This window comes from Ornithorhynchus anatinus, chromosome X2 (genome assembly GCF_004115215.2).
Source record: "Ornithorhynchus anatinus isolate Pmale09 chromosome X2, mOrnAna1.pri.v4, whole genome shotgun sequence".
NCBI classification, from domain to species: Eukaryota; Metazoa; Chordata; class Mammalia; order Monotremata; family Ornithorhynchidae; genus Ornithorhynchus; species Ornithorhynchus anatinus.
The window spans coordinates 17,940,089-17,966,609 of NC_041750.1; the positions used below are offsets into that span (position 1 = coordinate 17,940,089).

The 26,521-nt window shown below is 46.1% G+C and overlaps 2 protein-coding genes across 5 annotated transcripts in view; one reads left to right on the forward strand and one right to left on the reverse strand.

The window, feature by feature from the left end:
* Positions 1–375: 375 nt before the first annotated feature.
* CX2H3orf18 (chromosome X2 C3orf18 homolog) lies at positions 376–20,754 on the reverse strand. Of its 2 annotated transcripts, none has more exons than XM_029052465.2 (5): positions 20,232–20,754; positions 9,481–9,865; positions 7,384–7,409; positions 6,076–6,205; positions 376–1,229 (listed from the first exon to the last, which is right to left on the reverse strand). In XM_029052465.2, exons 2-5 carry the CDS (start codon positions 9,706–9,708, stop codon positions 1,149–1,151), a joined length of 465 nt encoding a protein of 154 aa, XP_028908298.1. In that variant the 5' UTR covers positions 9,709–9,865; positions 20,232–20,754; the 3' UTR covers positions 376–1,148. The 2 variants fall into 2 exon arrangements, with proteins under 2 accessions (XP_028908298.1, XP_028908299.1); XM_029052466.2 differs by having other exon boundaries at positions 20,569–20,753.
* Positions 20,755–22,592: 1,838 nt separating this feature from the next.
* The window catches only part of HEMK1 (HemK methyltransferase family member 1), a 41,998-nt gene continuing 38,069 nt past the window's right edge, over positions 22,593–26,521 (forward strand). For all 3 annotated transcript variants that reach the window (XM_029052424.2, XM_039910562.1, XM_039910561.1), the window contains exon 1: positions 22,593–22,719. The gene's annotated coding sequence lies outside the window, so the exon portion shown is untranslated. The remainder of the gene's footprint in view (positions 22,720–26,521) is intronic.

A 26,521-nucleotide genomic window follows, 5' to 3' on the forward strand; every position in this document is an offset into this window, starting at 1 on the left:
TCCCAGCTGCAGAGTGGAGGAAGGCGGGGGTGAAGGGGCACGCTGATGGGAATGGGACAGGTGTGTGTGATTTATTAAATCACAAAAAGAACACCAGTTATTAACTCCTGAAAAGTGAGACCTGGGTAATCAAGTGACTCTGAGGCTCACCCTGTACTATTAGTCCATGATATTCCTGAAAGGAAGCAGCATGGCCTAGTGGATAGAGCACGGGCCTGGGAGTCAGAAAGACCGGGGTTCTAATCCCGGCTCCACCACTTGTCTTCTGTGTGACCTTGGGCAAGTCACAACTTCTCTGTGCCTTAGTAACCTGCTCTGTAAAATGGGGATTAAGACTGTGAGCCCCATGTGGGACATGGACTATGTCCAACCTGATTAGCTTGAATCTATCCCAGTGCTTAGTACAATGCCTGGTACATAGTAAGCACTTAATAAATACCATAAAAAAGTATCTTCTGCCACCGTCTGTCCTCAGCTGTCCTTTACATCTAGGTACTAATGTGTAAACATCAATGAATATTCTACAGATTTGAGGATTTCTTCTCAAAGTCACTGAGTTGCCCTCTCCTATTTGGCAGAGACATAGTGTTGGAGGACTAATAAACTCCAAATAAATAGACTAACAAGGAAGGGCTTGGGCAGCTACCAGCTTCCCCAAGCTCACCCCCTGGCAAATTCTGCCTTCCACCTCCTCCAAGATAGCAGCCTGTTTCTCCAAGGAAATATATACTGGAGCCCCTCTTAGAGACTGGAGAAGTGCCTGAAGGTCACACACAGTTTGTGTTGTATTCTCAGGAGGAAGTTGAGCCAATACCAAGTCCTCACCCTCCCCTACCCTACCTTTGTCCTGCAATACTACCAGGCATCATCCTTTTGGACAGGCATTTACCCATCAGCATTTGTACCTGGTTCGCACCAATCAGCAGTGAAACCAGACTCTTGGCAACTTGTTGCCTTTGGGTGACACCCCCTCTCCCATTCCCACCCCCACCTCAAATGGCTACTGCCACCACGACCTAGAGATGTTCCCAGCGAGATATGAGCAGTCCAGAGTCCGATATTCCTCCCCTGAGTCAGCAGGTGGCTGACACTGTCAAAGCCCAGGGGGACTCCATCCTCCCAGATCCTGGAGCTGGGGAGGGCGCCCCTCAAGCGTTGATGGCGTTCGCCACATCCGTAAATACCAACCGGCTGGGTCTCTGCAGTGGCCCCTGACTCGTGAGGAGGATCTGAAAAGCGATAACACGAAGTGAGGAAAAGGGCCAGACACATCTCCAATGGACCCACCTTGAATAAGTCATTCTTCCTGGCTAGACAAATCATTTCAGCCCTGATACCCCAACAAGCTTGAAAAAGTCTGAAACCTGGAAAGATAACACCAATCTGCATCGCCAAAACCCACATCCATGCAACATTAAAGCAGTCACCGGGAATTTGGCAGAATCGAGGAATGCAGATGTCCATTCGCTTTATTACTTCCACAGCTGAACTGGCCATCCCATTCCAGCCCCAGGAGGTGTGGTAGGGTATCTGCTGTTTTGAGACCTGCAACATCTGCACCTCAGTGTTTCAGGGTGCAATTCTTACACTCCATTTAAAAAGAATTTCTGTTTGTAATTGCCTTGGTTCCTTTCCAAAATCACAATAAAAACAAAGGAAGAAGAAGAGAGAGGAAGAAAAAGGACACAAATGACTGGATGGGGCGAGGACCACACTAGATGATGAAGTGAGAACATAAAATTCCCACTTTAAGAAAAACTCCCACTTGTGTGCAAAGCCAAACACAAGCGAAAAACTGTTTCTTCCAACACCATGCCACAAAGCTAGGCAGATGAGCATTGTCAGAAGAACGTGCTCTATATCTGCCATCACTTTCGATCCAAATGCGGGTGAAAACACGTGTTCTAGAAGAACCGATCAATTAATCAAAAGCATTTACTGAGTGTGTATTGTGGGCAGAGCACTGTACTTAGCACTTGTGAAAGTAAATACAACAGAGTTGGTAGACACATTCCCTACCAACCATGAGTTTACACAGACTAGCTGGAACAGTCTGTAGCTTCACTGTAAGCTCATCCTCTAGACTGTAAGCTTATTGTGAGCAGGGATCATGTCTACCAACTCTGTTATATTGTATTCTTCCAAGGCTTAGTACAGTGCTCAATAAATATGACTGATTGAATCCTGGATGCCATACCAGACTTACTCCAGCAATCTGGGGAGTCTTGGTCATGGGCAGTAGGTCATAGTGGGAGTGAATACAAAAGCCAACAAGGTAGAAGTTTCTTACTGGGGTAACCAGACACCTCCCTGGAATTAAATAAATACTCAAGAGGATCCCCTTCTTTGTCTCTCACATCATTTCCTTTGCTGAGTCCTGACATCAAACTGGAGATGACAGTCTCAGGGAAAAGGCAAAGGACAGGGCTTCTGGGAAAGCATCAAAGCTCTGGGTATGGAGAGAGGGTGGTAGTGTACTCCCGGGTGAAAATAGATCCAGGCATAATGCACCTGTACCTTCAGTAGCCAACCTTCCCCTGGCTTTGGAACCAAGGCAGAACTGACTTCCATGGTCCAAGTCTATGATGAATTAATCAATCAATAATATTTACTGAGTGCTTACTGTGTGCAGACCATTGTATTCAGTGCTTGGGAGAGTCCAATCCAACAGAGTTGGTAGACACATTCCATCATCTAGCTAGTACAGTCATTTTTCAAATTTCAGTGAAATACCAGGGAGAGAAGATTCTGTAGAGAATAGTGAATGCTATTAGATAAAGAGCTCACAGTCAAGATGAAGGAAGACAAATCTATTGGGAGAGTCCCTTCATCTGGGAATATTAATATCATTGAGCTTTTTCTGGTGTCTTCTAGTTGGCCTAGAACTAAACAGGTTTTTTCCAGAGGAATTAAAGAAAAGAGCTTTTCTTCCCCCTCTGCCCCAAACAGTGAGGCAACACCATTTAGAAGCAGCATGGCCTGGTGGAAAGAGCTCGGCCATGGGAATCAAAGAACCTGGGTTCTAATGCTGGCTCCACCACTTTTCTGCTGTGGGACCTTGGGCAAGTCACTTAACTTCTCTGCATCTCAGTTTTCTCATCTGCAAAATGGGGATTCTATACCTGTTCCACTTCCTACTCAAACTGTGAGCCCCATGTGGGACCTGATTATCTTGTACCTACCCCACTGTTTAATACAATGCTTGGCATATAGTAAACACTTAACAAATACAAGACTGAACTCCCCTTTTCCCTCTGCTCCCTCTACCCCCCCTTCACCTCTCTGCAGCTAAACCCTCTTCTCCCCCCTTTCCCTCTCCTCCTCCACCTCTCCCGTCCCATTCCCTCAGCACTGTACTCGTCTGTTCAACTGTATATATCTTCATTACCCTATTTATTTTGTTAATGAGATGTACATCACCCGGATTCTATTTATTTGCTATTGTTTTAATGAGATGTTCTTCCCCTTGATTCTATTCATTGCCATTGTTCTTGTCTGTCTGTCCCCCCGATTAGACTGTAAGCCTGTCAAAGGGCAGGGACTGTCTCTATCTGTTACCGATATGTACATTCCAAGCACTTAGTACAGTGCTCTGCACATAGTAAGTGCTCAATAAATACTATTGAATGAATGAATTATCAACACCCTTACGACACTTTCATATTCCAAGTTGACCCACATTCTCTTCTTCTGGCTGGCTCTACCACCTTCCTTGGTACAAGTAACATCACCTGCAAGAGCGCTTGACTAAGAATCAGCGGACCAGGATTCTCCTGAATTCTCCTTGCACTTGGATTTGCACCTTTTGTTCACCCCTCCCTCAGCCCCACAGCACTTATGTACATATCCGTAACTTTTCTTTATACTAATGTCTGTCTCCCCCTCTAGTAGTTTTACCCTACTTAAAACTCACCTCCTCCAAGAGGCCTTCCCAGACTGAGCTCCCCTTCTCCCTCTACTCCCTCTACCACCCCCCCTTCACCTCTCCGCAGCTTAACCCTCTTTCCCCCCATTTCCCTCTGCTCCTCCCCCTCTCCCTTCCCATCCCCTCAGCACTGTACTCGTCTGCTCAACTGTATATATTTTCATTACCCTATTTATTTTGTTAATGAAATGTACATCGCCTTGATTCTATTTAGTTGCCACTGTTTTTACGAGATGTTCTTCCCCTTGACTCTATTTATTGCCATTGTTCTTGTCTGTCTCTCTCCCCCGATTAGACCGTAAGCCCGTCAAAGGGCAGGGACTGTCTCTATCTGTTGCCAACTTGTTCATTCCAAGCGCTTAGTACAGTGCTCTGCACATAGTAAGCGCTCAATAAATACTATTGAATGAATGAATAGACTGTATGCTCATTGTGGGCAGGGAACATGTCTACTGACTCTGTTATACTGTACTGTATAGAGAAGCAGCGTGGCTCAGTGGAAAGAGCACAGGCTTTGGAGTCAGAGGTCATGGGTTCGAATCACGGCTCTGCCACTTCTCAGCTGTGTGACTGTGGGCAAGTCACTTAACTTCTCTGTGCCTCAGTTCCCTCATCTGTAAAATGAGGATGAAGACTGTGAGCCCCACGTGGGACAACCTGATTCCCCTGTGTCTACCCCAGCGCTTAGAACAGTGCTCTGCACATAGTAAGCACTTAACAAATACCAACATTATTATTATTATTATTGTATTCTCCCAAGACCTTAGTACAATGCTCTGCACATAGTAAGTGCTCAATAAATACCACTGATTGATAGATTGACTACACTGTGCTCTCACAAGTGCTTAGTACAGTGCTCTGCATACAGTAAGCACTCAAATACAATTGATTAATTGATTGATCTTTTTTCTGACCTCACTGCCTTAACCAATCTGTCCCTTAATTTCTATCTCTGTAAAATAATAGAGTACAACTCCTGCTTCTACACCTCCTTCAGTGATGTGGTGAGGATGGCAAGTGAGGTTTGCAAGATGATTCAATCTCCTTGGAGACCAGTGCATGAGTAACAACCTAGCCAACAAATACTAAACATTTCTCAGCCCACCCAAATCTTTTCCTGGCCTGTCCTCATTTTGGAAGACTTTGTTTTTTGTCCTCCTTGAATAAACTGCTACACACCTGACGGCAACTGGGTAAGATGATACTCGGAAGGAGCCAATCACCACTGACAGAGCCAGAGAGAAGAAGAGATTCATTTCCTAAAGAATGTAATTTCTTTATTGGACTTTTAAAATCAAGGGAGCAGGGATCTTATCCTGGGGGCGAGGGGGTGGCGGAAGCTGATAAAGGCAGTTCTTCTCCATCTGTTCTTTTTTTTTAAATGGTATTTGGTAAGCGCTTACTATGTGCCAGACATGTACTAAGTGCAGGAGTAGATACAAGCTAATGAGATTGGACACAGTCCATGTCCCATATGGGGCTCACAGTCAATCTCTATTTTACAGATGGGGGAACTAAGGCACAGAGAAGTTAAGTGACTTCCCAAAGTTACATAACAAGTGGCAGAGCTGGGATTAGAACTCAGGACCTAGGACCCATGCTCTATCCAGTAGGTCATGCTGCTTCTGTTCCACACAGACCCTGAGGTTTATCCACCTATCAGCACCAAAAAAACCTTCCTTCAGCACACTCAAATATGACAGACACCACTGGCCTGGTCCCTTGCATCACAAACTGACAACTACTTTCTGGAGTATCCCCGATCCAGAGGAAGAGGCTGCAGGTCTGGGACCCTCTGAAAAGCAGCATGAGGGATGGTGGAGAAGGGAAGATAAGATGCAAGAGAAAACATTTTGGTAGCCGGCGCACAGAAAAATGCAGCGACATGCTGTATTAAGACAAGCTTCCCATTCTTTTTAACTCTGGAGAAGCATATGAAATAAAAGCAGCTCCCCAAGAGGCTCTATTACTTAAGAAGCGAATTGGGCAGGCTCGGCCAGGTGATCATAATGGGGTTAATATTTAACTATGGAATCTCTGTCTATGGAATCAAAGACTCTCTGCAGGAGGACAAGTTGAGTACAAGCAGTGGGGAGGGAGGATGAAGAAGAGGGAAAAGAGCTGGGTACCTATGAGAAACATCAGCCTACCTTGTTCTGGGAGGCCTGGCCTGAGGCAGAATCCCTCCCATGCTCCAGCAGCTCTTGCTCCAGCTCATCCTGCTCCTCTGTGGGGTCAAAGTTGTACATGGGCATGAGCTGATGACGTAGCTTCTCCAGCCTGCAGTGCAGGTTGGGGGAGAAGAGGGAGAGTGAGAACCAGGTAGTGTGAGGTCAAGCGCATCCTCCCATCCATCCCCTGCTGCAGAAGAGAATGCAGGAAGGCGACAGGTACCCCAAGCAAATTTGCAAACTTGTGTGGACACCTGAAATAAATTGGTCAGGCCTGTCCAAATGTGTGAGCAAACAAGTGTGTGCAAATATGTAATTGGAGAGGCAAGTCTTGATTTCTGCGGCAGAGTTCTCCCCATCTTCCTAAATCCTCTGCATCCATCTCTGGTTACAGATTTCCAGCAAGTCCTTTGCCCAGCCTGAAGTCCTGCCAAATAGAGCATTACTTTTTCAAGCAGGCAATTCCCATGGTCAGACATTTCTGTTCAGTCATCCTCATTACCTTCCCAGCATTTTAAGCCTCCTCCTGCTGTGTCCTTAGGAACTCTAGCGTGTGCCAGCCCTCCCCAGATTTCAGCTATTATCCCAGATACATCATCGTACACTCCAGGCCAATCATAGAGATGGATACAGCAACCAATGTCTAACCACAAAGTAGCATTTTAAGGGCTTGAGAACAGCACTGTCCTTGCAGGAGCTTATTTTCAGAAGAGACTTCCATACTTGGAAACTGCAATGACTTTCATGGATGGGATCGGTTTTGAGCTCTCTGCTGGACAATTGGGTCCCCTGGGTTAGGAGTAAATGCTTAGGCGTTGGTAAGGATCAGTAAGCACTTAACTGAATGCCATAATTTTGAGAGTATCTTTCCTTCAGAAGTTAAGGTGAGAGTGAACTTGCTCAGGCAGCCAACCAAAGACACCTAATCCATCAGTGGTATTCATTGAGCACTTACCGTATGCAGAGCACTGTACTAAGTGCTTGGGCGAGTACAATACGACAGAGTCGGTAGACATGTTCCCTGCCTACAACAAGCTTATGGTCTAGAAGGAGCTTAGAGACTGTAAGTTCCTAAACTAAAGGATTTAGGCAACTAAAAGGTAAATCTAGCCTTGGGGCCCAGAATCCTCTACTATAGCTCTGCAAAGATCTGACAACTCCAGAGCCTGTGGGCCTGTCGATATCAGAGAACACCTAAATGAGTCTTCCTGTCTACATCATCTATTCAGCCAAAGGGACACCCTCCAGCCTCTCCACCCAGCCCTCCCCGGTTTGAAGGTAAGTTACCTTTTCTGCTTCCTGATGTATAGGACCTACAGAAGAAAGAGAAACAGGATTAGCAATAAGCCTCCTGGAAGGGGGGCAGGTCGGGATCCTCTAAGGTAGACAAGGAATGGAAGGAGACATTACAAATGCAAGTATTTTTTCTGGGAGGCAAGCATGTTGTGTATTGCACCCTTTGGGAAAGCAATTTATGGCTGATGGAATTATGAAGTCCATGATCATCTTGTTTTGAGGATCCCTAGAAAAGGGTGAATGGGAGTAGGGGTGGATAGGGTCTCCAGGATCCCCCTCTAATCCCCTTGTATCCCTACTGACTATCCCATCTCTCCAGGTTTGGCTCCCAAACTTGGGGTGGGACCCAGGAATCAGCAAAGCAGATATCTGGCTGACTGACAATTGCAGCCTAAACAAAAAAGGACAGGATAGGCAAATAGGTCCCCCAAGACCTAGCTATACAGTCCAACAGAATGCAAAGCCTCAGGCAATTACCTCAGGCACCCATGCCTGATGCCACCTCTGCTTGTCTTTGGCACTGTGCTTCTGGCCTGGGTCTCCAGCCCCTGAGGCTGCTGAGAGAAGACAGTTTGAAATAGCAAGAATTCTGCTCAGAAGAGCTCCATGTGAATTTATTGGGAATTTGAGGGGCTTGAAAAAGGATTTTCAGCTGGCACTGACTTGATTAATACTGGGAGATGGGTGAGGACCTGATCTAGATTTGGGCTCTTTACCCCACCAGATTGGGGTTGTGGGGATCAGATTATCTTTAGGGTAGGACACTGATCCAAACATAGATTTGCTGTCTCTTCCCCTTTAGAAGCTGAATCAAAATAACCCAGGAAGAGTGAAGAGATCTGATCTGAAGGCAGTGACCTCAGGGCAGTGCCAAGAGATCCGGTGGAGCTAGGCAAAGATGGAGCCAAAAAAACAGTGAGAAAGGTCAGTGTCAAGTGCAGTGGGGGAGGCTGGGTTGGCGGATTGAGTCTGATGAGTCACTGTTCACTCTGGAGGGGCCAAACCCACTGTGATGACCTGCTTTGGAAATGGGGATGCCGCCTCTGCGAGCCCAAAGAGTTGGGCCTGGCAGTTTCCTGTGGAACTGCACCTGGGGAATACTCGACTTGATGGGATTTCCATATTAGCAAGGACAGGAAGAGCAACTCAGAAGACTCAGAATTTGGGTTCAGCTGAGATGGAATACAGCATTTAGGGAGATCCTACTCTTAACCCAAATTCTCCTCTCTATGCTCTGGCTGCCAGATGGATACAGGGTCCAATTCAAGGATCTGGACTTTCTCTTTCTCTCTTTATAGGGGAATGAATCCCCCCTGGCCACCTCGACTCCTGCAAAATGACCTCAACTATACCCTGCCCTTAGCTGACTGCCAAAAGCAGGCTGTCTCTAGGGAGCAGGTTGTGTGTGGGAAGGAAGGAGGGAGGAAAGAAAGGCATCCTTTCCTGGTTGAGCAGCAGACTCATGCATCTCTGTGTCCCAGAGCTCCAGTCGAGTCCAGGCATCAGTTCAGACCCAATTTCACATATGTTGGCCCTTGGGCTGACCTAGGCAAGTGGTGAGAATTCCAGAACAGACTGAGAGGTGAAGATAATGGGGATGCGTGCTCCTCCCTCCTCTTTGTAACATCCCTGCTGGAAAAGCCCATTGTCTTAAGGCTAAGGTACCCCTCCACCAGGTGACATTGCAAGGCAGACAGAGACTAAAGTTCAGTCACCTTTTTCCAAAAACCGCTTGTCCCCACTCCGAACACTTCACAACTCCTTGTGACCACCCCTCCCCACCTGGATCGGGTTTTTTTGCCATGAGGTGGCTTCCTGATAGTGTCAGAATAGCACTAAACCCATCTGGAGGCCTAAGGAGATATCATTTCTTCTCCACATCTCTTCTTTTTCAGGAGGTCAATCAGCAGACATATTTTCCTCAAGCCTCTACTTCCCCCAGATCATGCAGCTTTCATAGGGAGAGAGTAGGGAGATAGGGAGGGGCACACAATGGGTTTCATACTAAAGCCCTTTTGCTTTCCCAGTTTTAATGGTTCAGGAAACATTAGTTCCAGACATTCTCACCCCACCTTCCCTGTCTCTTACCATGGCTACTGCCAACCCAATCACAGTGATAATTCCAAATGAAAGCAGCATTGTCCCCATCCCAGGTCCACTCCCGGCCACATCTGGAATTTTGGTGCTGTTAAAGCTGGTGGTTTCAGGGGTGATGGTAACAGTCTCTGGGGTACCCCTGTCTGGAATGGTCTTCAGGTCCGACTCGGCGATGGTGCTGCTGCTATGATACAAGTCCTGTGTCGCACTGTAACTCATCCTGCTCCAAAGCCTGAGGCCTGCCTTGGGGAAGCGTTTTCACCCCGATCTAAGGAGTTTTCCTTTAGAGCTACCAAGATTCTGGGTTTCTCCTCCAGCCACAAGTCATTCTCTCCAGGGAGACTGCCTTCTTCCAAGAGAATCTAGTAGCTTCTCCCTGGGGGAGGGGGAGGACAGGAAGGGCAGGATGAGAGAGAGAGAAAAGGTGAGAGAAAGAAAGAGAAAGAAAAGGAGAGATAAGGAGAGGGAGGAGAAGGAGGAAGAAGAAAGAGAGAAATTAATTCTTAACAATCTCAAAACTCAGCATATGAAAGATAGATTTAGTGGTTCAGTAGTCCAGACATCATGATGCTGATTGTTCTTAGTCCATAAATGCATTTTCCTTACAGTAAGGTTTTCATTTTCATCGCTTGTGCTGCCCAGCTTATAGCTATGCAGGTCTGCAGGGACACCTGCTTAGAAATCCTTCTCTAATGAAGTGACTCATCTCCAAAAGAGGAGACGAGAAGACCAAGAAGAGAGGGCCCATCATCAGAGGAAAAATCAAGAAAGTTAACTTGAAGTTTGAATGAATGACTCTCTTTCTAGTTCTCTTAGCTTTAAGAGACAGCCACTGGTATTCCTTAGTGGGAATTTGCAGAGATGTTCAGTTAGAAATATCAGCTTCTCAAGTACTTGGGCTACAGTTTGAGGGAGGCTATCCCTCTTCTGATTTGAGAATCATCTTTTGTGTTCCCAGGTTAGCATCTTTCATGGACACAACTGCAGTGGTCAGTCCAGCTGTTCTTGCTATCACTAACAATAAGCATTTCCCTAGAATTCTGCATTTGCCAAGCCCTTTACTGCCATTTACTAGTTTATCTAAATTAAGCTCAGAAATCCAATGTCTGGGAGGCTCAATTTTTCATGGAAAGGGGACCTGTAACAATATGTCCTTCTCTCCCCAATCCTAAGTGAGAAATGAGCAAAATAAGAGATTAGCTCCTCCACACAGCTCCAGAACTCCCTGTGTCTGCTTCTCCCACTACTCATTGCAGTAGATCAAAACTCGTGAGAGCAAAGACAGTGTCTTTTATAGAGTCTCTGCAGCACACACAATACTAAAGATATTGAATGAATGTTGTTTACCACTACATTCGAAGTAGCTGCAGAGAACCAGAAGATTCAAATCAGGAGCACTTTCTAATATGACTTTTTTCCTCTTAAAAATTTAAAGACCTCTCATCTTCCCACCCAACTTCCTAAAAACCCTGATTCCAACAGCTATGCAACGGGGCAAAAAGACCCTTGCCTTTTCATCCAGGAGGTGAACTATGTGTGCTGAGTGAGGATTAAAGACTTTATTTCTTGTGGGCTTCCTGGGGAGAAGGTAGCCTGGGGAAAAAAAAAACCTGTCAGGTCCAATGACTTACTGAAACTATTTACAAGGTTGACTAAACTATCCAAACCCATTTCACTCTGGGCTTCTTGTGACAGCACTGATCCTGAGGTAGTGTGGAGAGAATTAGTTTGTGAGTGACAAGAGGTTTATATTCAATAATGCCAATGTATTTTCCCTGTTTGAAAATAGGTATACAAACAAGGAAGCCACCTTCACATAATTATTTATATTAATGTCTGTCTCCCCGGCTAGACTGTAAGCTCATGGTGGGCAAGGAAAGTGTCTACCAATTCTGTGGTATTGTCCTCTCCCAAGTGCTTAGTTCAGTGCTCTGCACACAGCAAGTGCTCAATAAATACCACTGATGATGATAATGATGATGATGATAAGGGCAGTGATAACTTCCCCATCTCCCCAGCCATTTCCTCCCTAGTACCTCCTCCTTGGGCGATTCCCAGGGTAGACAATAGCAATGAATAAGGCAAGAGAATTGAGTGACTGGAAATCAAAAGGCAGGGGTGGCAGTAGAGTCATCAGGGCGACCTCTGACAGGCAACCGTCGAAAAGACTGTGCAGAGAACATGGGATGGCTGTATCTACTCCAGTGCTTAGCTTAATGTTTGGCAGATCATAAGTACTTAAATTTAAGAATTAAAATCAATCTGACACCGGGTGAAAGGAGTCAAGATGGAAGACCGTTCCAGGGAAACAGCTGGTAATTTGGTGTAGGTGTCCCCTGGGTTAGGGTGAGGTTGCATCAGTGTAATGCATAGGCAGCCACGATCTCCTTTGCGCAAGGTTAAAAGAAAGTAGTGGTATAAATGGTTCTAGGAATGAAGGAAAGAGGAACCCTGAACCTTGACAGAAAGAACTCTAGAGAGCAAAAAAATTCGCCCTTCAAACACACAAACCACTGCCCCCACCCTCCCTACACAATCCAGTCCTGCCCTGTATATATGTGCAGAAATGAATGCAAAGTCAGAGGAATGAGACCTCCATATCCTGGATGGAAATGGCCGGAATTGCTGGCCAGATCCACCAGGTGCAGCAAACTGGACAGCTATGCTACCAGCCTGATCATTCATACACAGCAGCCTCACAGAGGAGTCTTTTCTATTCACCTACAGATGTCAGCATGGTTCAACACAACCCAGAACTGTTTGGTGGCCCAGAGATATGGCAGGGTGGGGAGGGGATGATTGAAAATGGAGAATTCATTTTTAAGATTCTAGAGGATTATGAGGCAGCAGCAGTATATAATGCACACTTACTGTGTGCAGAGCACTGCATTAGGCAATAGGAAATGTGATGATGATGAAGTCACCCAGCAGGAACCCACTGGGAAGCAGAGTGCCATAGTGGAAAGAGCACAGGCCTGGGAGTCAGAGGACCTGGGTTCTAATTCCGGCTCCACCACTTGTCTGCTGCGAGAGTCTGTGCCTCAGTTTTCTCATCTGCAAAATGGGGATTCAGTACCTCTTCTCCCCCCTACCTAGAGTGTGAGAGCCACATGGGACCTGATTGTCTTGTATCTATCCCAGCGCTTAGTAAAGTGTTTGGCACATAGTAAGCATTTTACAAATACTACAATTACGGATGTGCCTTGGTCCTGAAACTACAGGACAGAGAATCTGCACAGAGGAATTGATTCTAGTGTTAGTGATTTACACCAGCGTCACTCACACTTTCTTGCCCTTGCCTTTCATGTTCCCACTGGGGCCCAGGTGCAACAAAGGAGTAGGCGGGAATGGGAGGAACCCATTGCCAAGTGTCTGTAAAGTCTTCACCCACGTTAACCAGTTACAGGCAGAACTGGGATTTAAACTCAGGTCTCATAATTTCCAAAGCAGTGCTTTTTCCACTGTACCAACAGTAGTGCTTCCTTGGGAAGAAATATAAGTTACAATCCCTGACCCTGAGGAATTTTAAATCTAACGGGAAAGACGAGTGGTCCTAATGTCCCACTAGACAAAGGGTAAGAGTTAAAGCATACACACACACGATAAAAATTAAAGTTGGTAATTAAGCCTATAACAGAGATATACATGTGAGTGCTAAGATGGCTCGAGTTAATAATTGTGGTAGTTAAGTGCATACTATGTGCTATAATAAGCACTGGTGAAGATACAAAATCATGGAGTCAGATACAATTCCTCACTGGGATCATAGTCTAAGTAGGAGGGAGAACAGGTATCCCTATTCTGGATGGGTAATGAATCCCCATTATGCAGATGAGGAAACAGGCACAGAGAAATTAAGTGACTTGCCTAAGGTCACACAGCAGGCAAGTGCTGAGAAGCAGGGTGGCCTAATGGGAAGAGCACGAGCCAAAGAATCAGAGGATCTGGGTTCTAATCCTGGCTCTGCCACTTGTCTCAAGGTTCAGTTCTGGATTCCCTTCAATTCTCCATCTACACCCACTTCTTGGAGAACTCATTGGCTCAAGTGGCTTCTATGAGGAGGATTCCCAAATCTACATCTCCAGCCCTGATAATAGTAATAATAATAATAATAATGATCGTGGTATTTGTTAAGCATTTCCTATGTGCCAGACACTGTACTAAGTGTTAGGGTGGATACAAGCAAATCAGTTTGAATTTGGTCCCTGTCCCACCTGGGGCTCTCAGCCTCAATCCCCATTTTACAGATGAGGTAACTGAGGTAAAGAGAAGTAAAGTGACTTACTCAAGGTCACACAGCAGATAAGTGACAGAGCTAGGATTAGAACCCATGATCCTCTGACTCCCAGGCCTGTGCTCTATCCACTATTTCATGGTGCTCCATCCACTAGTGATTTCTCTTTCTTCTCTGCAGTCTCCCATTTCCTCCTGACTTCAAGACATCTCCACCTGGATGACCCACCAGTACCTCAAGCTTAACAAGTCCAAAGCAGAATTCCTGATCTTCCCACTCAAACCCTGTCCTCCCCCTGATTTTCCCATCACCGTAGACAGTACCACCATCCTTCTTGTCTCACAAGCCTGTAACCTTGGTGTTATCCTTGACTCATCTCTCTCATTCAACTCACATATTCAATCTATCATTAAATCCTGTCGGTTCAACCTTCACATTATCTCTAAAATCTACCTTTCCCTCTCCATTCAAACTGCTACCATGTTAATCCAAGCATTTATACTATCCCGCCTTGATTACTCTATCAGCTACCTTGCTGACCTCCCTGCCTCCTGTCTCTCCCCACTTCAATCCATACTTCACTCTGCTCCCCGAATCATATTTCTACAAAAACATTCAGTCCATGCTTTCCCACTCTTCAAGAACCTCCAGTGGTTGCCTTACCATCAGCTTTAAAGCACTCAACCACCTTGCCCCCTCCTACCTCACCTCACTACTCTCCTACTACAACGCTGCTCGCACACTTCTCTCCTCTAATGTCAATCTACTCACTGCACCTCAATCTCGCCTATCTCACCATCGACCTCTTGCCCATGTCCTGCCTCTAGCCTGGAATGCCCTCCCGCTTCATATCAGACAATCACTTTCCCCATCTTCAAAGCCTTATTGAAGGCACATCGCCTCCAAGAGGACTTCCCTAACTAAGCCCTCATTTTCTCTTCTCTCCGCTCTGTTTTGCATCACTCTGATTTGCTCTCTTTATTCACCCCTCCCTCAGCCCCAGCACTTATGTACATATCCATAATTTATTTATATTGTCTGTCTCCCTCTCTAGACTGTAAACTCATTGTGCGCAGGAAATGTGTCTACCAACTCTCTTATACTGCTGAATTGTACTCTCCCAAGTGCTCAGCACACAGTAAATGCTCAATAAATACTATTGATTGATTGATTGATTGGGACCTTAGGCGAGTCCATTAACTTGTCTGGGCTCAGTTACCTGATTTATAAAATGGGGATTATTATTGTGAACCGATGTGGGACAGGGACTCTGTCCAACCTAATTATCTTTTATCTACCCCAATGCTTAGGACAGTGCCTGGCACATAGTAAGTGCTTCACAAATACGATTAAACAAAGAAAGAGGTAGAGCTGGGATTAGAATACAGATCCTTTGATTCCCAGGCCATGCTCATGCGGCACAGAAAGCCTCTTGGAAGGATGTTGCTTTTAAGACTGTGAGCCCCATGTGGAACAAGGACCATGTCCAACCTAATTACCCCAGAGTTTAGAACAGAGCTTAGCACAAAGTAAGCTCTTAACAAATACTCTAATTATTCTTTTCAGGACTTTGAAGGTGGAAAGGAACTGGTTTGGCCGATTTCCTAGTGGAGGCAAGGGAAACAGCATGAGCAATGGCTTAGGAACAGGAGAATCAAAAGAGAGAACATTGAGAAGATTAGCCTGGGAGGAGCAAAGAACATTCAGCGGGGGTGTAAAAAATGTGAGCAGGTAGGTAAGAGAGAGACACCTGGTGGTGAGCCCTGTACCCAATGGCCAGGAGTTTTAATTTAATACAAGAATACCAGGCCATTGGAGATTTTTGAAAAGGGGAACGATTTGTTCCAAAAGGATTTTTAGAAGGATGGAATGAGCAGCTATATGATGGACAGCCTGAAGAAGACTATCCCTTATTGATGCCCATGCTCACTCTCCTTACCAACTATTCCAGGCTTCTCCCTCAATCAATCAATGGTATTTCTTGAGTGCTTACTGTGTTCAGAGCACTGCATTAGGCTCTTGGGAAAATGTAATACAATAGAGTTGGTAGACCTGATCCCTGCCCAGAGGGAGGGCAGTAAGAAGCACTAAGAAGAAGTGTGATCTAGTGGATATAGCATGGGCCTGGGAGTCAGACGGACCTGGGTTCTAATTCTGGCTCTGCTGCTTGTCTGCTGTGTGACCTTGCACAAGTCACTTCACTTAACAATAATAACAATAATGTTGGTATTTGTTAAGCGCTTACTATGTGCAGAGCACTGTTCTAAGTGCTGGGGTAGATACAGGGTAATCAGGTCATCCCACATAAGGCTCACAGTCTTAATCCCCATTTTGCAGATGAGGTAACTGAGGCCCAGAGAAGTTAAGGGATTTGCCCAAAGTCACACAGCTGAAAAGTGGCAGAGGCCACTATGTGCCTTAGTTACCTCATCTGTTAAATGGGGATTAAGACTGTGAGCCCCATGTGAAACACGGACAGTGTCCAACCTAAGTAATTTGTATCTATCCCAGGGCTTGGAATGGTGCCTGGCACATAGTAAGTGCTTAACAAAAACCATAAAAAAGAAAACAAAAAGAAATAAGGAACTTATAGTCTACAAGTTGAACCCCCAGTGGGATCACCTGCCTCTCTCTCACCTCAATGACCATGCCAACTTTTTGTTGACAAAATTGAAACCGTCAGGTATGAGCTCTCCTAAATCTCCCTCTCAAACCCACAGTTCTCTCCTCTGCCCCACTGACTTTCATCCTTTCTTGTCTCTCAAGAGAAGCTGCCTGCTTTCAAAATCTAGCCCCTCCACCTGGGTCTACAAACTCATCCCCTCATACCTCCTAAAAACACCTATGCACACTTTTCTTCCCTTCCCTGACTGCCATCTTAACCACTCACTCTCCAATGGCTACTTCCCCTCTGCTTTCAAACGTGCCCACGTATATACTACCTTAAAAATCCTCTCTCGACCTCACTGCACCACCCAGCAATCATCCCATCTTCCTCCTTCCATTCCTGTCCAAATTATTTGTACAAGTTGTTTTTATAGCTGTGGCCTCCATTTCCTCTCTTCCAACACCCTCCTTGAGCCTCTACAATCTGGCTTCCACCCCTGTCACTCCACTGAAACTGCTCTCTTCAGGGTTACCAATGACTTCCTTCTCACCAAATCAAACAGATTTGGGGGTGAGGGGTGCCAGAACACTGTGGCCTAATGGAAAGATCCTGGGACTGGGAATCAGGAGGCCTGAGTTCAAATTTTGGTTCCATCACTTGCCTGCTGTGAGAATTTGGGAAAGACACTGACCCTGTATGCCTCAGTTTCCTTACCTTTAAAACAGGGATTAAATACCTGTTCTTCCTCCCCCTTAGACTGTGAGGACTGAGGAAAAGGGTTGGGTCTGATGTGATTATCTTATATCTACCCCAGAACTTAACAAATATTATTATTACTATTTTGATGTGCTTTAACCCACTTGCCAATGTGGAATCAGTGTAGGTGTGTACCTGTAGATGTCTGTTTACTTGTGGGCAGAGCTAGGTATATGTGGGCAGGAATATGGGAGGGAGGGTATACTTGTGTACCTGTATTTGTACATGTTGGGGGGGGGTGAGTGTGTGTGATTGAGAGAAAGAGAAGAAAGATGTGAAAAATACTAAAAATACTGTTCTTTATAACCCGGACAAGCTTCCCTCTAAGCATCCCAGCAAGGCTTTGAGGTTTGCCACAGGGCCTGCCATCTTCAGTTTAACTTGAAATCCCTTGTAATCTATCATTACCAATGAGTTAAAATTAGAGGGCATTTTATTTAGGATGGATTGATCATCTCCCCCTCTGCCTTGACCTTTCTAAACTGAAGTCATTTTGTTCTGAGAAATGCCAGGTACTCTCACCAAGACCAGTGAGTCCTTGGGTCTCTGCCTGCCCGATCAGATGTAGGCTGGCGGCAAGATGCCTGAAGTTTTCCTCTCTAACTACACTACTCTGACATTGGTCGAGTCCACTGGCTATACACACCTCAGAGATCTGCCTCCAGCTGCCACTCTCACACTCTGGCCATAGTATGACCTGTCTGGCATCCTACCCAGTGTCTCCCTCCCCTTGTTTCTTCCCCACCCATTGGCCTTGGAAATGGGTCCATGAGTCTCAGGAGAAAAGATCCTTAGGACCCTTTTCTCTCTTGTCAAATTGGTAAGGGAGAAGGATGAAAGGTCAAAGGAATTTGATGTGTCTTCAATAAGGCTTTCAAGGCAGGGAGAGTAATCATCTGTTGGATATTAAGAGGGAGGGCAGTCGAGGCCAGAGGCAGGATGTGGGAGGGAGGTCAGCAGTGAGAGATGAGATCATGGTACAGTGAGTAGATTGGCATTAGAGGAGCAAAGTGTGCAGGCAGGGTTGTAGTAGGAGAGCAGTGAGGTTGAAGGAGGATGGGGCAAGGGGGCTGCCCACCCCCATCACTACAACCCAGGTGAACAGCATCAATAATATTAATACTAATAATAATAATACTATGTGCAGAGCAAGCTACTAAGTGCTTGGGAGAGTACAATACAAGAGTTGGTAGACACATTCCCTGCCCACGACGAGCTTACAATTTAGGGGGGAGACTTAGCAATTCCAATATTAATAGCTGATATACCACTGGAGATATTTCCCTACTTTTTAATGGCATTTGTTAAATGCTTACTATGTGCCAGACACCAGGGTAGGTACGAGTTAATCAAGTTGGTACACAATCCCTGTTCCATGTGGGGCTCACAGCCTTAATCTCCATTTTATGGATGAGGGACCTGAGGCACAGAAAAGTGAAGTGACTTGCCCAAGGTCACACACAGACAAGGGTTCTTTCCCTCCACATCTCATGTCTCTTCTTCATACTAGGCTTCATACCTACTAGAAACGGCTCTGGTTGTTTGGAGTGAAGGAAAAATCAATCTTCCTTACTTCACATTTCCCAAAGTTGCTAAATGGCATCCCTAATGCAGAATAGCATCTGGGGTGCTCCCTAGTGGCAGATGCATTTCAGGAAAATGGCCCTCTCGAAACACACTTTAATAATACCTTGTTTTTGTGGAGGGCTTTTATTTTTTCAAAATACTTTTCCATGATTGATCTCATTTGTCCACACACACCCTGAGAGGTAGTAAGGAGAGGCAGATATTACCATCTCCACTTTACAGATGCAGAAACTAGAGCCCAGGGAGGTTCAGTGATTTGCCCAAGGTCCCACAGCCGAGTAGGGAAATTGTGCCCTTCCACCTCCACATCAGACAGAAACTCCCTAACATCAGTTTTGAAGCACTCAATCCCCTTGCCCCCTCCTACTTTAACTCCCTGGCTTCCTATTACAAACCAGCATGTTCACTTTGCTCCTCTAATACCAACCTATACCCTGCACCTCATTCTCATCTATCTCACCTCTGAGCCCCTGTCCACGTCCTCCCTCTGGCCTGGAACTCCCTCCCCCTTCATATATGTCAGCCCACCACTCTCCATACATTCAAAGCCCTATTAAAATCACAACTCCTCCAATAAGCCTTTTCCACTTAAGCCCTCATTTCCCCTACTCCTTTCTGCATCACCTACGCACTTGGATCTGTATCCTTTAAGCACTAGATGTTCACCCCACCCTCAGTCCCACAGCACTTGTGCACATATCCATACTGTACTTTATTTTTATTAATGACTGTCTCCCCCTCTAGGCTGTAAGCTCCTTGTGGGCAGGGAACGTATCTGCCAGCTTGCTTGTGTTGTACTCTCCCAGGTGCTTAGTACAGTGCTCTGCACACAGTAAGCACTCTATAAATACCATTGATTGATAGGGCCTTGTCTCCTGACTCCCATTCCATGTTCTTTCCACTAGACCACACTGCTTCCCTGAAACACATACTGTTTCTTTGGGGGAATTCTCCACAGGCCACACTCTCTGGTGCACCATATTCTGTAGTTGCCAGGCAGAAGCTAACCAAAGAGGCATTTCTGGGTGACTCCCAGACTGCTCCATCCACTAGGAGCATTAAGTGAGTGTCCTCCAGTGAGAAATCAGAGCTCCTCTCAGCTAATGGACCCCCATGAAGTGGGGTAACAGCCCTGAGGGTTTAAAAGAAAATGCCTCTTCCTGGCCTGGCAAGCTCTGGTGAGGTTGCCCCACTGGGCTCCTGGGGAAGGGCCCTTGCTTAGGAGATAGAGCACAGTCAGGGAGAGACCAGCTGGTTTGGGGGGAAAGAATGACCTTCTGACATGATGAGTATCCAACCCAGCGGGGGCAAGGGAAAAGAGGAGGCACAATTAAACCACTGCACAAAGAACAAAACAGATGAATTCATGGGATCGCTCAGCCCCTGGCAGGGATTATTGCTGCTAGTGCTGCTGCTGCTGCTGCTGCTGTTTCTCCAGTTCTTTCCCTCCCCCCGCCCCCACCCCCACCCCCCATCTCTCCTACCTCACTTTCCAGTTGAACAGGCTGTTAACAACCATACTGATAGCTTGAATAGAATGGTAAGAGCAGCACTTACTTAATCTTTACCACATGAATCTTTCTTCTGGTTTCATCACCTATTTCAGAACAGCCAACGCAGCCCAGGCCAAGATCAAAGGATCAGCCGGGTGGGTGGGAACCCCGATGCTCCAGAGGCTGCCGCTCGCTTGGTTCTCCCCGTGCTGGAGAACTTCCCTGATCTTATCTTCATCCACCAGTGGGTCACCCCTATCCCAGCAACCAGAGGAATGGTTGGGAAGGCGAGTCACCGATTCGCATAGAAGAAAGGCAAGGGCACAGAAAACTGCCCCGCAGCTCAGAACGAATGCTGGAAACGGGGCACCAGCAAACGATTTCTGCAAAACGCCACTTACTGAAGCTACAGAGAGCAGGCTGGTGACATCGGGAACGGGACTAGTGGAGGGATTGCCGCTGATGTCATTGTATTGGTTTCCATTGTATTTTCCAAGATGCCAGGAGCAGCTTTTCCCTCCTCCCCATCTCCCTGAATTCAGACTTTGATCGCTTCCCGGTTTAGCATTGGTAGGTTGAGGATCGGGCTGGCGTTCAGGATTGGCCCCTTAGCGTGCCACTCTGGAGCTGCCTTTGCTTGTTCTGGCCTCTGGGGCTAGTCAGCTTGAAGCAGGGAGTTCGTGACCACAGGAGCTCGCCATCCTTAAGGAGGCTTCCCGGTAAATGCAGGAGTGGGTAGGAAGGGTGTTGAAACCTGCCACTTACCCTTTCCTCCTTGGGTATTGGAAGGCACTTCCAGGCCTCCGGTAATAATAATAATGGTATTTGTTTGTGCCAGTAAGCGTTTAGTACAGTGCTCTGCACAGAGTAAGCGTTCCATAAATACTATTGAATGAAAGGCACTGTACTAAGCTATGGAGCGGATACAAGCAATCCGGGTTGGACACAGTCCCTGTCCCACGTGGGGATCACAGCCCTGATCCCCATCTTGCAGATGAGGTAATGGAGGCACAGAGAAGTGAAGTGACTTGACCAAGGTCATACGGCAGACAAATGCCAGAGCCGGCATTAGAACCCATGACCTTTTGACTCCCAGGCCTGTGCTCTATCCACTACACCATGCTGCTTCTGGTACTACACTGCTCTCTCATTCCCCAAGGAGGGGATGGCACATCCACACACATTTACCAACCTGGGCTCCTGTCAGAGCAGGGAAGAAGTAGAGCTGGATAATCCATCTGGAAAGCCATACCCCAGGCCCCAAGGTCAGCAAATCACTCAACTTTCCCTTGTGTCAATTTCCCCTTCTGCTCAGATGAATTCATTCGATAGTATTTTGCAAACCTCCCAATGACTACATCCACAAACACCCAGGCATGCAGAGGTGCATAGAAACACACAGTTGCACATGTTGTAGAGACACCAAATTGTACAACTTTATTTCTGGCACACACTTATACAATCACAGAAGCAGCATGATCTAGTGGAAAAAAGCATGGGCTTGGGAGTCAGGACCTGAGTTCTATTCCTGACTCTGTCCCTTGCCTGCTGTGTGACCTAAGTTCTGTGCCCCAGTTTCCAATATCTATAAAATGGGGACACAATGCCTGTTGTCCTTCCTACTTGGACTGTGAGCCCCATGTGGGACAGGATCTATACTAAGCACTGCGGTAGAAATAAGAACATCCAACTGGATACAGGTTCTATCCCACTTGGGGCTCACAGTCTAAGTAGGAGGGTGACAGGTATTGAGCCCCCATTTTATAGGTGAGAAAACTGAGGCAGTCTCTGTGATTTGCCTAAGGTCACCCAGCAGGCAAGTGGCAGAGCTGGGATTAGAGCCCAGAATTGATGATCTCACTAGAGCCCCAATGGCATCACCTACTAATTTAATATCATCTGTGCATACACAGTGCACCGGGCAGTGCCTAGGACAGGTTAAAGGCACTGGCACTGCTTTCAAGGAGCATCTATTTTAAGATCTGCTTGCTGCTTCTGACCACCGGTGACTGCATTTGTTCCGACTTCCCTCTGTAACCCTGCCCCTCCTTGCCCCGATCTTGTTGAACTGCATCTTCCCTGAAATGGGGACCACAGGCCGGATCAGGCGGAGCTCTCGTAGTTAACCCCAAAGATGGGCCAGTAGCTGGAGCTGGATTTAAGCAGCCTCACCACATCCCTGTCTTTAAGCGCTTACTACGTACTAAGCACTGCACTAAGCGCCGGGGTAGAAACAAGAACATCCGGCTGCAGACAAACTCTGTCTCATATGGGGCTCGAGGTCTAAGGTGGAGTGCAAATAAATATCGAATCCTCATTTTTCAGGGGATTTACAAGCGGGAACTCTGTGATCGTAGGAACTCTCCGCTAGGGCAGCCGTTGCCTGGGCCGATTGCTTTGCCTGCAGCCCCTCCAGGAAGTTTCTTGTGCTTGATAGGGCCGGTTGCGGCAGCTGCTGCTGCTTTTTCTCTCCCTCGGTCCCTCCCTGCTGGGACCCAGTCACCTCGTCTAAACTCCCAGGAATTGAGTTGAGCTTTCTGCAGGCCCTCCAGGTAAACGTCCTTAGTTGCTCAGGGTGCTGAAGCGCAGTACTCCCCCCGAGGCTGATCGCATCCGGCAGGTTCTTGGAAGGTCTCTGGGGTCATCCGGGAGGGGCAGACCTCCCCTCCGAAGGATCGGAACGTTGCGGGAGAGGCAGCGTGGTTTAGTGGGAAAAGCACGGGTCACAGAGGACCTGGGTTCTAATGTAGATCCGCCACTTGTCTGCTGTGTGACCTTGGGCAAGTCGTTTCACTTCCTCTGGGCCTCCGTTTCTGAAAAATGGGGATTAAGACTGCGAGTCCTAAGTGAGACATGGACTGCGTCCGACCTGATTAGCTTGTATCTACCCCAGCGTTTAGTTCAGTGCCTGGCACGTAGTGAATAAATAACAAACACCATTTCAAAAAGCAGAAAATTCCATCGGTTAGAACCGTGGACACACGAGATAAGGAGAGTGGGACTTCTGCCTCCCTGCCCCTTTAACGCTACCTAGGCCCTCCCTCTTCTTGTCCTTGGAATTCTATTTAACACTTATTATTTGTTTTAATAATGGTATTTGTTAACTCTTTACTATGTGTCAGGCTCGGTTCTAAGAGCTGAAGTAGATACAAATTAATCGGGTCAGACACAGTCCCTGACCCACCTGGGGCTCACAGACCTTGCTTTCTTCCCTGCCTCCCCCCACTCTGTCCCTTCTTCCTACCTCATCCCCCTTCCATTGTCTATGCCTTTCTATTTCAAAATATATATATGCAGAGCACTGTACTAAGCCCATTCTATCCTTGCCTCTCTGTCTTCCTCAGCATCTCCTCTCTGACTCTTCCCCCTCACTTGCCTCCTTTCTTCCCCTTTGCTCCTTTGGAAACCTGGAATTTGATCAGAATTGGGCTATTTTTAGCTTATTTCTTGCTGGAGTCTGGGGCTACAGTAAATAAGAGAAACTTACACATATATAGTGAACTCGTGTAACTGAAAAAATATCAGATATGAGGTTCAACGATGTGAACATTTGTCTGTATTTATGTAAAGGTTTCTGGTATTTTAATCAATAGATACTAGTAATGATATTTATAAAGCATCCACTGAGCATAGTGCACTGTATTAAGCACTTGGGAAAGAACAACAGAAGCCCATGGCAAGGTCCCTGCCCACAGGGGAGCCATAGACATAAAAAGATCTACACTTAGGAGAGTGAGAATAAATAATTGACTGTAAAACATTGATTATACATATACACCAAGTACTGAGGAAGGTAAAAAAAATACATAAGTGCTAGGGGTGGCTGCCAGGTTGATTTGACTCAGTAGTTGGGAATTAATTAGATAAGACTTCTTGGAGGAAGTGGGATTTAGGGGGCTGTGAAAATGGGAAGATATGTGGTCTGTCAGATTTGCTTGTCCCCTACTCTGTACCGTAAGCTCTTTGAGGGTAGGGAACATGTCTACCAACTCTCTTGTATTCTCCAAACCTCTTACTACAGTGTTCTGTACACAGTGAACTCTCAATAAATACATTTAATTGATTTGGTGGTGTCAAGCACTGGGGAAAGCACAGTGGAGGCAAAGGACACCATCTCAGCCCTCAAGGAGCTTGCAGTCATACGGGGGAGACAGACATAAATTTATATACAGTTAGGGGGGAAAAGTGAATGGAAAGATGGTCAAACGAATAAATAATAATAATAATAATAATGGTATTTGTTAAGCGCTTACTATGTGCCAAGCACTGTTCTAAGTGCTGGGATAGATCCAAGGTAATCAGGTTGTCCCACGTGGGGCTCACAGTCTTAATCCCCATTTTACAGGTGAGGTAACTGAGGCACAGAGAAGTTAAGTGACTTGCCCAAAGTCACACAGCTGACAAGTGGCAGAGCCGGGATTAGAACCCACAACTCCCAAGCCCGTGTTCTTTCCGCTAAGTCACGTTGCTGAATAGTAGAGTATGTAAATTGGTGCATATATCAGTGCTAATGGTGGATTTGGATACCCAAGTGCTGAAGTGGCAGGCTTTTTTAAGTTTCTTTATGGTATTCGTTAAGCACGTACTGTGTGCCAGGCACTGTACTAAGTGCTGGTGTAGATACAAGCTAATCATAGTGGACACAGCCCCCGTCCCACATGGGTATCATATTCTTAATCCCCATTTTACAGATGAGATAACCGAGGCCCAAGGAATAATAATAATAATTATGGTATTTGTTAAGTACTATGTGCTAGGCATTGTACTAACTGCTGGGGTTGGACACAGTCCCTGTCCTTCATTGGGTTCACAGTCTGTAACTGAGGCACAGAGAAGTGAAGTGACTTGTCCAAGGTCACACAGCAGACAAGTGGTGGAGCCACGATTGGAGCCCATGGCCTTTTGACTCTCAGGCCTGTTCTCTATCCATTACGCCATGCTGCTTCTCTAAGATTATGCTGCTTCTCCCAAGGTCATACAGCAGACAAGTGGCGGAGCCAGAATTAGACCCCTGCTCCTTCTGACTCCCAGTCCCATGTTCTATCCACTAGGCAGTGCTGTTTCTGGCAGTTGGGAGAATATGAGCTGGGGAGAAGAAAGTTAACTGGGGAAGGCCTTCAGGAGGATTGGGATTTCAAGAAAATTTTGAAATGGCAAGAGCTATGATCCAACTGATCAATCAATCAGCAGGATTTATTGAGCACTTACTGTGTGCAGAGCGTGTACTAAATACTTGGAAATGTACAAAACAGTGGAGTTGGTAAGCACAATTCCTGCCCACAAGGAGCTTGCGATCTACAGGAGAATCTTACAATGTACAGGGCTGATTGGAAGGGAAAGGGATTCCAGGCGAAGGGAAGGGTTTGAGCCAGGCACTTGAGGTGGGAGAGGTGAGAGTGAATGACAGTGGGAAGATTCACTTGGGAGAAGTATAGTTCCTCCCCAATACAGAGCAGTTCTGCTATATCCCAGTTAGAACTCTTAATGGATGCTGTAAAAATCAGTCAATCTGTCATTTTTGTTGAGTGCTTACTGTGTGCAGAGCAGTGTACTAAGCTCTTGGGAGAGTACACTATAACAGAGTTGATAGATGTGTTCCCTGCCCACAACGAGCTTAGTCTAGACTGGGAGACAGACATTAATATAAATAATGGATATGTTCGGAAGTGCTGTGTGCCGGGCGGCCGGTTGAAACAGAGTATTAAGTAAAAAGTGAAACTATAGTGTTCCATAGAAAATAATGTAATTTTCTTGACTGCATTTCCAACATCCCCAAAAAGATGGAAAATCACAGTAGGTACATGCTCAAATGGTAATGTAAGTACATACTAATAAGGAAAGATTTGAGTTAGTGGTTTTTATGGGTGCATATGAAATTACCAAGTTTTCAAAGTACTTTCTATTTCACATCTAGGTTCTCTCATTCTCTATGCTAAATTTAGCTGCCATATTCTAATGTTAAATTGGAATGGGCTTTAACCACTCTATTCTAGTCCATCAAAACACTTCCAAGGTTCAGGAGGATAGGGAGGGAGGTGGTTAAGCCAAAGTAAACTGCAGCATTATCTTGAAGTGAAGACTGTAAGAAATGCTGACTTTAAAAGAGCTCTTAAAAGAAGATGGCTGTACTTCTGTTTCATATTCCTTTATTTGTCCATCTTTGTCCTGAATCACTCCCATAATATTATAAATTTCTCTGTGATTCCTCTCAGGGCTCAGTTCAGTGCACACAATAAATGCTCTGACCGACTGACCGATTGACTTACCTAAGGCCGATCATCTCCCCACTTTAGGGCTCGGTTTACTTGCGAGATGGGAGGGCCACACCTACATCCTGCCATGCTCACTAGGATG

Excerpts from the sequence above, each read along its gene's own strand:
- CX2H3orf18 (XM_029052465.2), bottom strand. The coding sequence starts at position 9,708 with ATGAGTTACAGTGCGACACAGGACTTGTATCATAGCAGCAGCACCATC. Across the intron at positions 7,410-9,480 it reads TTGGGTTGGCAGTAGCCATG|GTCCTATACATCAGGAAGCA; the intron begins GTAAGAGACAGG and ends TTTCTTCTGTAG. Across the intron at positions 1,230-6,075 it reads GCCAGGCCTCCCAGAACAAG|ATCCTCCTCACGAGTCAGGG; the intron begins GTAGGCTGATGT and ends ATCGCTTTTCAG.